This window comes from Protopterus annectens, chromosome 3.part1 (assembly GCF_019279795.1).
Source record: "Protopterus annectens isolate FY-2018-M chromosome 3.part1, PAN1.0, whole genome shotgun sequence".
Taxonomy (NCBI): domain Eukaryota; kingdom Metazoa; phylum Chordata; order Ceratodontiformes; family Protopteridae; genus Protopterus; species Protopterus annectens.
In genome coordinates this window covers 133,064,831-133,077,819 of record NC_056732.1, presented here as the reverse complement: position 1 = coordinate 133,077,819, position 12,989 = coordinate 133,064,831, and the positions used below count along the sequence as shown (strand labels likewise).

The 12,989-nt window shown below is 37.5% G+C and overlaps 1 protein-coding gene across 3 annotated transcripts in view; it reads left to right on the top strand.

Annotated features, from left to right (window-relative positions):
• GADL1 (glutamate decarboxylase like 1) overlaps window positions 1-12,989 on the top strand; it is a 1,864,133-nt gene that overhangs the window by 134,856 nt on the left and 1,716,288 nt on the right. For 2 of the 3 annotated variants that reach the window (XM_044066666.1, XM_044066664.1), the window contains exon 2: window positions 4,084-4,152. The exons of the other annotated variant lie outside the window; for it this stretch is intronic. In XM_044066666.1, coding sequence (XP_043922601.1) covers window positions 4,084-4,152 — 69 coding nt within the window. The remainder of the gene's footprint in view (window positions 1-4,083; window positions 4,153-12,989) is intronic. 3 annotated transcript variants of the gene reach the window in all.

Genomic DNA, 12,989 nt, shown 5'->3' with positions numbered 1-12,989 from the left:
GACCATATGACCCACATATACATATTTCCTTTTCATAATAGCACAGTTTCCTGCCTTTGCTGGAAACTGTTGTTGAATGCCATGTGTTTGTATCACACCTAGAAAGAAAAATAAGAGAATATGCACTAGAGTTTGTATGTCTAATTGTAAAGCAAAGACAAGTGATTAGATTCATAGGTTCATGAGTGTTTACTAGGCTAATGACAACAAGCACCTTTTTAAGACTAGCCATGCATCCCAAATCTCTGAAAAATTCTGATACCCTTGATAAGTGTAAGGAGGGGTTTGGGAAATGAAACATTTACAAGTAGTGGCCTGCGTGATGAACCATTTGCAGATTGCCTGCGCCCATTAGAGACATAGGTGCCAAACCAGGGATGAATGTCCTGTTCCCCATCCAATTGTCCAAGTTACACTTGAAATGGGTTATGGAGGAACTCTGCTTCACGTGGATGGGGAACCTGTTCCAGACACAGGGTAGTAATGATTTCCAGAATAGGCAGAACTACAGTTTTGCAAACATATTCATAAATAATGTGTAATCACTCATTCCACTAAATATGTTATGCACACATTTATAATCAACTGTGAATGTCCAACTGTATGAAATGCTTAATACTCGGTAATGTTAATTGCCAGTATGCATATTATTTGATTGCTGTTGCAAAGATGTGTCTTTGGCATATAAGATAACCCACTACAACTATGTTGTCTAAGTGTGGTAGTCTGATGGTTCAAATTCAGAGTTGTCCAATTGTTTTACTTTTGTTTTCCTATTTTATCCTTTTTTCCCTTTTTCCATGTGTGCAGTGCATGGCATAGCACAGACATGGTTAGCTACTTAAAATGTGAATATTTAATTTCAATCACCTAACAAAGCACAAACACACTTAGTGGCATTGCATGGGGGTTAGTAACATGGATGGTAATGACTGCAGAAATTATACCTTTTCATGACTGTCTCTGTGGCACAAGGTTGAGCTAAAAAAGAAAGAACATAAAGTGTGGTTAGAATCCACCAATAGTTAGTTTTACTGAAGATGTGTCATAATGAGTATTTATACAAGTAATGTACATTGATTATTGTCTTTTACATTTAAGTGATGCCTACCTATGCACAAACTGGGCTCACTAATTAAAGAAAAAAAAAATAAATTTGAATATGGTTCACATTCCTTTGTGTAAACAGTTTCAGTGGCCATGCCTGCTGTCAGCACTCTGGATAGTACTGAGTGTGGAAAATACACCTGCTGCTTAGTTTTCCCTATGGCACTAGGTGTAAGTTCAAATCTAGCATACTACATTTTAGTAAGGGTGTCCTACTTTAATTTTTCACAAAACTTTGATTATAAAGGCAATACTACATATTGAAAGCTGTGTATAGCAGGTTGGTTTACAAAAAGGTATTATTACTACTTGCATACGCATACTTTTGTAGGTATCATATGTATTATACATGTAATTGTTTTAGCATGGCAATGATGATTATGTAATAAAAATGCAGTTGCATATCTATGATGGACACAGTAGTTTACTGACAGTAATCGCCACCCTTCCCATAACCCAAGTATAACTGTAAAACAGAATGTATTATCAAGTATGTATCATAGCTGCAAACTCTATTATTAAAGACTTGCAAGTCTATCCATTTCCAGTATATTGTCATACATTAGTCCTGCATCACAACTGAAAATGCATATGTCAGGACCTTTTAATGTCACACACTGTGACATCCCCTCTCTAGGCCAGTAATCAAGGAGCCTTAATCCTCACCACAGACACTGCAGAGGGACGTTCACTTGGAACAAGAATGGATACACCCAGTTTTTCCAGATGCAGCTATTTGCATCAAGCACAGATTCCCTTAAGAGCACACAAGGAATGCACTCTGGGCACTGTTTTCTCTCTCTCTCTCTCTCCAGATCCCGAATAAGCCTCCCTACAGGCACAGTTGTAGAGTTGAGTCCTCAGTCGAGTATCCAAGCCAAGTCCTCCACTACTCTCTCTATGAAACAAGTGCTTCATGTCCCTGCTCCCAGCAGCTGACTCATACTCTTTAAATTTGATTTGCACACATCACACACACACACACACACACACACACACACACACACACACACACACACACACCTGGGAAAGGATGGCACAGATTTACTAGCTATGCCCTCTTTTGCCCAGACTATAAGGTAGTTACTGCCACCAGACACTCCAAAGCCAGTTACTATAAGGCTCTTAGACGGGTACCCAATTATACTGAGTGAAGTTAATATTAATACAAATGATAGTGTTTGGCCACTGTGATAAGAATTTCAGGAGTGACCACAGTGCCACCAAATAGATATAAATCCTCTCAAAGTTTAAAATATTCTCTAAAGAAACAGCCACAAAGAAAAGTTCAAATATATTTAATAAATAAAAAAGAACATGAAAATGCTAAATATCTATTGGCAATAAACACCAGAATTTTAACCACAGGAAATGTTAAAACAATAACACAGATGAATAGATTCACACAGATACAGAAAAACAGTACTTAACCAATCTTACTATATTTTCTGACTGATCTAAGGAATTAGTATTCCCTTGTTTACTTACTAGAGCAAGGCAAGATGAAGCAGGTGAAGCTGCATTCTTTGTCAAGGTCCAAAAACAAACTGCTAAGTCACTGAGAGACTTCTCTCTGAAATATCTTAATTTTATTTTAGAGTTGGTTACAAAATGACCTGACTCTGTTTCCCATACTACCCCTATCACTAGCAGCTGCCAGGATTTAGCACATATGTGTTACAATACTTATTTTGAGCTTAGCTAAAGTACCTTGCAGCATCTGGATGCTGTAAAACAATTTTAACAGTTATGCTCTTCCTATAGAGAATAGCAAACCGTTATTCCTATAGACATTGTGTCTCTGGCTTCATTCAAAGCTGTGAGGTAACATCTTTTTGGCCTAGGTCCAGTAATTTAATTTCAGAATATTTTTCAAAGCCAGGTGGATTGAGATCAACCTCTTCTCTTCCAGTATCCTCTGTTAAAACATATGCATTTAATCATTTGCAATACAGTCAGGACTCCCTATTGGTACATTTGTTAAAACAAGCAACTTTACAAATACATTTTCAACAAAGCACCTATACAAATCAGTTTGATATACAAATGACATGTAATTATTTACAAAATTCCAGCCAGCTGTGCTGGGATATGTTACACATCCACTGCTGTACTTCACCTGGCATAGCTGGCACTTTAAGTATATCATCAGTCACTATTTAAGCTGTATATCTGTAATTAACATGGTTGAGAAACAAGCCTTTCTTAATAATCATGTGTATGGAAATATATGCATTCCCTTTTACATAGGTTTGAATCCCACCTTGTAAACATTATTTTAACAGTGTATAAGTCCTCATAAAATATGTGCCAAGTCACCCCACTGATCCCTCCAAAGACATGGCTTAAAAGCCATGGTATTTAGCATTTCAATGTTGATAAGCTGACCAAATGTGAACAGGAATAGCAGCACACATGTCATAAATCAATACCTTTCTCTTTGTTCGGCAATGTTGACTTTCCATTTCTCAAACGTGGTTGGCATGGTTGTGCATATTTGCACACTGGTCTTAAAACACAATATCAAAAATTGGAGAAAAACATTGCAACTAATGTTTGAGGACCTTTGCAAACTTGGCAGAAGATGGGAAGGATGGTGTCAAATTCAGGGTACAGAGGTGGGGTATGGAGTAGTCAGAAATATTTGTTGTACTTTTCATGAAGTGCTACAGCCATAGGCTGCTGCAGGGGGACTTTACAGGGTCTCAGTACAAGGCTGAGGTTTAGAATAGCTACCCAAGACTGTCTCTAGTGGGGCTGGCACATGGAGTGCAATGTAGGCACCACTATAGTGACCTAAAGAGGCACAAGCAGGCACAACTTGACCAGTGGCTGGATGAGTATTGAAAGTCTGACACGCCCAATTTTATGTAAGTATACAGATCAGTCAACTTTAAATTATATAGAATGCTTCAGATCGCCAAGACTGGTATGCATAATGCTTTCATGGCTCTTATTTCATCTTCTATTTTACAGCTGCAGAAGAAATATTAGCGAACAGGGAGGTACATGCTGAGAGGTTAGAGCATCTCAGAGAGGCAAGAGGTAGGTCTGCAGTACAACTGACCATAACTGTAATAAATATATTGTGATTCCATAGATCAGTATGAAGTTCAGCATGCATATGTTAACTGTGACAGCAAGCACACATGCTTTCTTCTGTATCTCTTGTTAAATGTATTAGTCAAGTGTAGTAATGTATTCAGATTACATGGGCTCATTTCCCACAAGTAACCTATAGATTCCCGTTTGTTAAGTATCATTCTTACATTTGAAATGCAGCAGTATTGGCGTTAATGCCATGTTGTTAAGTTAATCTGTAGTATCTTTAAAATAATATATGGAATTTGTGCATATTCCAAGGATTAGTTGTAATGATTCACAATCAATTTTGGGATTGTGAAAGCTGTATAGCTACTATAATAAGAAAAACATATTTATTGTAGTAAAGGATGAATGTGACATTTCATGGTGCTAATATTCATAGGTTCATAGATTCATAGGTGTGTACTAGGCCAATGGCCCTGGAGACTTTACAAGCCTAGCCCATAGATGTGCCCTGGCATCATGCCGCCATTAGTTCCCGGTGCCTCTATCAAGTAGAGCCACTGGAGTGGTCCCAGGGTGAACTTTCTATTTCCCATCCACCCATCAAGATTTTTCTTGAAAAGGGCCAGTGAGGTGCTCTGCTTGACATGTATAGGAAGTCTATTCCAGAGCATGGGCAGTCTCTGGGTTATGAACATGTCCCACCAACATGTTCTGTTGATTGTGGTAATTAGGTTGAGGTCACTGGAGCGTGTGGTGTGGAGAGACTGGGATTTCTTTAGGTGTAACATTTCTAACAGGGCTAGGTCAGACATGGCTTTGTAAGTCAAGCAGAGATCGCCTCTTAATAGACAATATGAGACAGAGAAAAGCGGGAGGTTTTGTTTTGAGTCTGTCCATGTAGGGCATGTGTTTAAGGCCTAGGATCCTCTTTGTAATGTACTTTTGTGGCCTTTCCAGCTGTTGCAGATGTTTAGTGAGGTACATGCCAAATGAGGCATTATACTTGATGATTGGTCTAATGAGGGAAGAGTAGAGAGAGATGATGGCCTCTTTCTTCCTGGATGAAAAACCCTTGGTTATTAAATGTGCCACATAGAAGGACTTTCTGACCACAGTGGCAATGTGATGGTCAAAAGAGAGGTGGCTGTCAGCCTGCATCCCCAGGTCTCTTATAACACCTTCAGTGTTCAGTGGGCTACCATCAATGTGGTAATTAGTGGGAACTGAGTTTTTCACAAAGGGGATGACAAAACATTTTTTGGCATTAAGCTTAAGGCCATGGTTTCAACATCAGTCGTTGGTCTCAGTGAGGCCTTTCTGCAGGATATCTACATCACTTGGGAAGTTAATAGTGGCTCCCAGCCTGCAATCATCAGTGAACTTGGTCAGCCGGAGTCCCTCCATGTTGGCCTGGATTTCTGAGATGTAGATGCCAAACAGGAGAGGACCCAGGATCGATCCCTGTGGGACTCTACTCATGACTGGTTGGCAGTCTGACTGGAGTCTGCTACTTTCACACTGTGGGTTCTATCTGTGAACAAATTTGCAACCCACCTAGTGAGATAGGGGTTGATGCCTAGTTTGGTGAGTCTATCAATAATTCCTGAGTGGGGAATGGTATCAAAGGCCTTGGCCAGATCAAGGTAGGCTGTATGAGCTGCCTTGCCCTCATCCACAGTTCTGGTGACTGACTCAAAGAAGTCAACCAGGTTGAGTAGGCATGATCTACCCTTCACAAAAATTCTGTTTTCTTTTTTGTCTAACCCCACCCCTTATCTCTCTCTATTTTTGTCTTTTGTTGGCTTCCTGGAATCACGACATTTGGTTGTCATACCTTTTTGCCAACAAACCAAATGCTTTTCAGCACAGGGGAGGTAGACTAACCACTGCAGCTCAGCCTGCAAACCCTCCACCAGCTGCTGCACCAGCACACTTCACCTAATGGCAGCAACCAAACAGTGCTACCTTCACGGCCCCTGCACTACCTGGCCCATCTACATCAGGTAGCATTGCCCCAGCTGCTGATGCAGTGGTATCATCCATGAGTATTGGTTGAGGTGGGTATTATGTCACCTGCCAGGAGTTGCCAGGGATGGTGCATGATCAAATAGACAGTAGCCTTTCTGCTCACATCAGCTGCCTGGAGAGATTGCTCATTAAGTTCAAAAAGAGACTCCCACATCAAAGAGTCAAACAGGGAACTAAGGGGCAGCTATGACAGTTCTGAGGGTGAAGACTAGATTGTCACTGTTCCCATGCTTGATGGGCATGTGCCTCAGATGTACTCTACCTATCCCCACTCAGGGTGTCCTCCAACCTGTTCTGTCCATCACCATCCCTGTGCCTGTCTTGTTTGTCCAGTTTGTCTGCACTTGCTTCCTCACCTACCCTACATACCTGACCATCACATTCCTATCTCCCTTCCCCAACATTCCGTTTTTTGAAATACAAAAAAACAGGGCACCTGTCCCACAAAAAATTGTGGCATACATAGCTCTCCACTTTTCATATGTATCTTCTTGATGCACTTGTTTTGGTCCAATTGGCTATACAATATCATTGCTTTGTTGTCACCCATCTATGCTGTGTTGACAGTCCAAATTCATCAAATATTCTCTACATGTGCACATTACTGTGTTGAAGACATGGATATCTATGGTTCTTTCTTAATTCCTTCCTGCAAATTCATTTATTGCTTCCCTATTGCTCTTCCATCTGCTTGTCCCCTTCCTTCATTGCACATCTTTAATCTGGTCAAAAACTAGAATCACACACCATACACTTGGCCAGAAATAACCCATAAAAAGTCTTCACTTTTTGTCCTCTGCATTCGTGTAGAGGTTGACATCTTGAAACAATGACAGCCAGTGGTAAATAGTTGTTCATGTCCTATGACAAAACTTGGGGAGTTTTTGCCATTGGTCTCATTTGTCTGATTATCTCTGTGCAATGGTGCTTAAACATGCTGCACTCTGGGAATACATAGTTAAATCAGAGTAACGCCACTACTTTGAAACAGTTACTCTGACAGTTCTGTACACTGATGGATGTAACAAAGTGTAATTTCTAAGTGGAGTGTTAACATAAATCACTTGACTGAAGATTTTCTTTTGCCCGTAGCATTAAAGTTTCGATTCTAGATGCATCTCACATCATTTCTTAGCGTGATGTTTATATGTCTCAGATATGTTTAATCACCCACGTTATAATTTGCCACAGATATGAATTCCCATGGAAATATATTAGATACTGTCCAAAAAATATTTGCTTTGACTTCCATCATCACAACTATGACATATTTATCCAACCTTGTTCTGCTTGTCATAAACCTCCCCTCTTAACCATTCTTTACCCCTATGCCAGTCACTTCATGCTGGACAGCATGGCAGCTTAATAATGAGAACATATCAAAAATATGTCCATGAATGTTACATTACCAAAATGACCGTCATGTGTATGTCCATCCCCTTGTATGCACCCCTTCATTCCCACCCCTCTTTACAGGTGTGTATCTATTAAGCTAATGGATGTACAGGTCACCTTGTGGTTTCTACATGCTGACATGATTCTATCGATGTACTCAGTCCACTTTTTTACTGTGGTATTACAGCTGTTAATGCAGTATTAGTGATCCTGGTAGTCATTGTGGCTGTCCGTACAAACTCACTAAGCAAGTTTGCTCATAGGCAACTTTGAAAGTTTCATGTTTCTGTAGTCATGCTGCTCTGTATGGTTTCATAATGGCAGCATTGTTGCTGGCCGTGAAACCATGCTTGTATTCATGTAAACACAATGAGCAGCATGAATATGCAATTAGCACTGCTGTTCATTGCTCTAAAAAATACATTCTGTGTAGGCTTCTCTTAAAGTCTACACAGAGTTTATTGAATTCCTGGGAAGTACTCAATGTTTGCAAGTAATGAAAGTAAAAAAAGCATAGTATGCAGTGATAATCATGTCTTCTTGTGAAATGTGGTTATTTATATGTCATTGTAAGAACTCGTGCATGCACACAAAGTGGAATGGATTATTATTCAAAGTACATAGTTTTGTTTACTATTAAATGCAGCATAAGTGGCCTTTGTTTTATCTAAAAATCATAACTTGTAACTGGTACACTTCAGATATAAAAAAGGAAATGAATGCTCACAGACAAGCTGCCAAGTAATTAAACAGCCACTGAGAGTTCATTCCATCAGTGACCTTCAGAGAATACGAGAGCCTAGAGTTCTTGCAACAGTACATGGACATGATGCTCAGTAACCTGACAGGTTCAGACATGAGGCAAGTATGCTGTTTTAAATGCCTTTCCTCTTATTTCTGCTGTGTGGAACAAGTCCTTGAAAAGTTGAACAGTTCTTCTGTAGCTGAAAGGAGATAGTCAGTAAAGATTTGGCAACTGAAGTGGATAGTTTACAGGGCGTACTTCAGAGTGAGCTACACTAGTTACAGTTTTGAAATTTAGCCAATGAAAGATCAAGAAGTTTGGCTCTAGTTAAAAAGAGTATTTTTACATTAACATCCTGCAAGGTTGCACAGTAATGAACTCCTCAAGCACATTGGATGTGGGGACTTAATTTACTTAAACACATTTTGCAGTGAGCTCTGAGCACACAGTCATCAATGCGTAGCTATAACTATCAAGCTTTACACATTACTGCACTACTCAAATATCATTCAGGTCAGCAAATCATCAGAAAAGAGTTACAAATGATTTGAACACAGGCTTCTCTATCAGTTGTCTATACTACTTTGATTTTGATAATCTTGGGTCCACTGTATTACATAGTCTTGCTATGAAGTTCCCATGTCCTTGCCTTGTCAAATTTCAAAAAGAAAGAAATTAGCACCAACAGCCAGCAATTTGACATTTAATGTTCAAAAGAAGATAGTTTTGTTCTTAAACAGAAAGTGTATGGAGACTTCCATAGAATGTTTGCCGCTAAAGCAAAGTCCCACCCAGAAGACTCCTTTTCCATGTCACTGCTAACCTTGTCCAAACTTGCTTTTTAATTCTAAAATGTAGCCACATACATTCTGGATGTTGCAATAAGTTCATTTTTGTTAACATAAGTTTACATCATTTGTCAGCAGGTAGGATTTGTTTGATCAATAGCTCTATTAATTTCCCCTCATAATGGATAGGATTTCATTCCTTATTACCACACCTCTTTTATTCTATATTTTAAAACAGTCTAATACCTATTGAAAGTATTATCTTTCTAGAAAAGTAGTTCATGGCAATATCATAGTACTATCCATTGTCCATATTCCCTTTTTGCCTCCCTAATTTGGGCCCCTCTGCTTCTGATTTTTTTTAATGCTATCATTTGCAAAGTAAAGTAGTAAGTGGACAAATGCATACTTGCTATTTTGCTATGACCAGGGCCACAAAAGCAGTTTAGTGTTGACAGTTACTAAAATGTGTCTGGGAAGTGGAACCAATGAAGTACTAATAGAAAACTCACACGCAGAGGGATAAAGCTCTTGCTACACTGGGTTCATTTAGTGGTTGGTTATCTTGAACTATTCTAACCAAAATCTTTCCATCAGCATTAGTTAATGAAACTCATATCACTTCTTTATTAGCCTTTAGTCTCCCTTATATTATAATGATTCAAACTATACCCTCATAAACTTTGCACTTCATTTTCCACCTACCAGCATTGATTCATTTAAGACCTTCCTTACTGCTTGTAACTTGCCTCTATCTAACAGCCTATAAAATTCATATTTAGTTTTATTAACTGCTGGAAAAGTCATATTATTTTTTTAGTTTACTATTTTCTCTGTTTCTTCAACTTTAATTTTTTGTACTCTTGTACTTTTTTGTAAAGCATATACACTACAAATAAACCTCATCTTTGAGTTTTTTGTTTATTTTACTTTATCGTTTGTTGTATAGTGCGTCCGTCTTGCTTTAAATATAAAAATATTCTTTAAAGTGAAGAAGTAATGAAAAGGTTTTACTTGTTAAACTTAAATGATTTTAAATTTACTGTAATAGAGAACTGAAGGCAATTGCTGCCCAGACTAGCAGCAATCATGAATCTGACAGCTGCAAGTCCCCCTGCACCCCTCACACTCCCTGCTATTTAAATATGCCAACTCCCATTTGTGCTGTATGGCAATCTCCATTCAGAATATTCAAAGTTTTAAACCTTCGATCATCTGGTCCTCGGCCATATGATGTTCAAACTTTTGAAACTTTGATCATCTAAACGGGACATATATATATATATATATATATATATATATATATATATATATGTATATATATATATATATATATATATGTATATATATATATATATATATATATATATATATATATATATATATATATATATATATATATATATATATATGTATATATATATATATATATATATATATATATATATATATATGTATATATATATATATATATATATATATATATATATATATATATATATATATATATATATATATATATATATATATATATATATATATATATGTATGTATATATATATATATATATATATATATATATATATATATATGTGTATGTATAGAGAGAGAGAGCTATATATATATATATAATATATAGAGCTATATATATCTATAGAGCTATATATATATATATATGTGTGTCTGTGTATACATATGTGTGTATGTATATATATATATATATATATATATATATATATATATATATATATATATATATATATATATATATATATATATGTGTGTGTGTATATATATATATATATATATATATATATAGCCAGAGAGAGAGAGATATACAGTTCAAGGAAACACTGGATCTTCATGTTCATTAAAATAAACAAAACACTATAACCGACTCAGCTTTTAGAGCAAACAAAACAGTACCATTAGATTTTTTCTAGCAAATATTTTCCAGTCCATATAGTCCATTTTTGTAATGAGGTCCATTCAAACCAAAGTATAAGCTGCAAGCCCCCCAAGGTCCCTGACTCCATTTCCACAAATCATCTCAACTGAGCTGTCATGCTTCATGCTTTAATGGTCTTCTGCTAAGCTCCTGCTTACCTTGCACTAATCCTCATAATGAGGTGTTGGCTTCCTGCTGTCACTGGATAGCCAATCCTCTTTTATATACCATTAAGGAGCAAATAGTACTCCATTTCTGTCTAATACATATAAGTTCCTTGGTAGCATACTATGGGAGCTTTCTATGTACAAGTCTCTATTAAAGGCACACTCACACATTTACTTCATTACAAAACCAGCAGCTTTGGACTTGCACTGCCCGTTGGCATTTTTATTGAAGTGTCCAGGTCTGTGGGTCAGAGTACATTGAAGACTGGAAGGATAGTGCCAAACATAGTTTTTGAAGTGATATCATTCTGCATACTTAACCACTGCAGAAGGACATGGTCAGTTATACAAGTTGAAGAACCTATGCAACAGATAATACTTTAGCGAATAAAAAAGCTAGATTACTAGACAAACTCTTTCAAAAATATCTCCTTTGGTCATTACTGAACTTCCTGCTAATATACACACTGGGTGCTCCTTATCTTGAATATCTTGGGAGAGACCCACGTGTAATACATCAGTATATACAGTAATTTCCTTAGAACAATCAGGTGCCAATAATACAGATTCAAAACACAGGATCCTTTTTCTGAATACGTCAAGCGGCAGTTGTACATTCTATTTTTTGAGATCTGTCAAAGGGTAGATAGCAGTCACAAAACAAAGCACTCACTATCTGCATTATCCAGCTAGTCCAACAAAAACCTTCACCTGTCTTTTACTTTACAGTACAGGTCAAATTCTTATGGTCTCTAATTTTTCTACTTCTGGTCTTACAATCCCTCTTCCTATAACATATCCAAAATACTTAGATTCTGCCATGCCTGTTTTGCTTTTCTTAGCACTGAACTTCAAGCCTGCATGTTGTAAAGATTCTAGCACAGCCTGCAGTTTTGGTTTGTGAATCTCTCAGTTTTCTAAATGAATGACCTCATCACCCAGGTATACAGTAGCATATAATGGGTGTGGTTTCAATATTTTATCAATCAGCCACTGAGAAAGGTGATTGGGGCTTCATGCAGGCCAGAAGGTAACATTGCATAGTAAAACTGACCATGCAGAGTTACAAAGAGTATATTTCCTATGGTAGAAGGGTAAGTGGTATCTGACAGTTCTGCTTTATTAAGAAGGTTGCTGTTAAATGTCAAGATTCTTTACAAACTCATGCATTTTGAGAATGGTGCACCTATCAAACTATGAAATACTATTCAGTTTCCTTAACTCATTACAGAATTTGATACTTCTATCAGGCTTAGTAACTAGAAATATTGGTCTGTTTCAGTAACTCTATGTGACTTCTCTTAGAACTGGCCCTAAATCATCTGCTGCACTGTGCTGTTCCTTAAAGTGACATCCCCACCCCAAATTGAAACTTGAGAAAAAATGGTCTTAAGGTCTTCACAAAGATGAGGATCAAATTTAGAACTTCTTGCTGCAACTGTAACAAGCAGTTTTCTAAAGTTGCTGCCACACACTCATACACTGAGTGATTCAGTACTTCAGCTATTACCGCAGCTGCAGTAGTGGCATTCATTTATGAAACAGTGAGTTTCTTCATTGCCAGTACTGCACTTCCACAGCATCAGCATCTATTGATTCCAACCTCTAACAGCTTTTGCGCTTGGCAGTCATGCTGTTAGCCCCACGCTAGTTACATCTCTGACATTCCTATCACATGTAGTATAAGCAATGCGTTCCAATTCTTCATTTTGCAATTATTTTGGTGACTCTGGTGCTCTATGAGGTTTTTATTTAACACT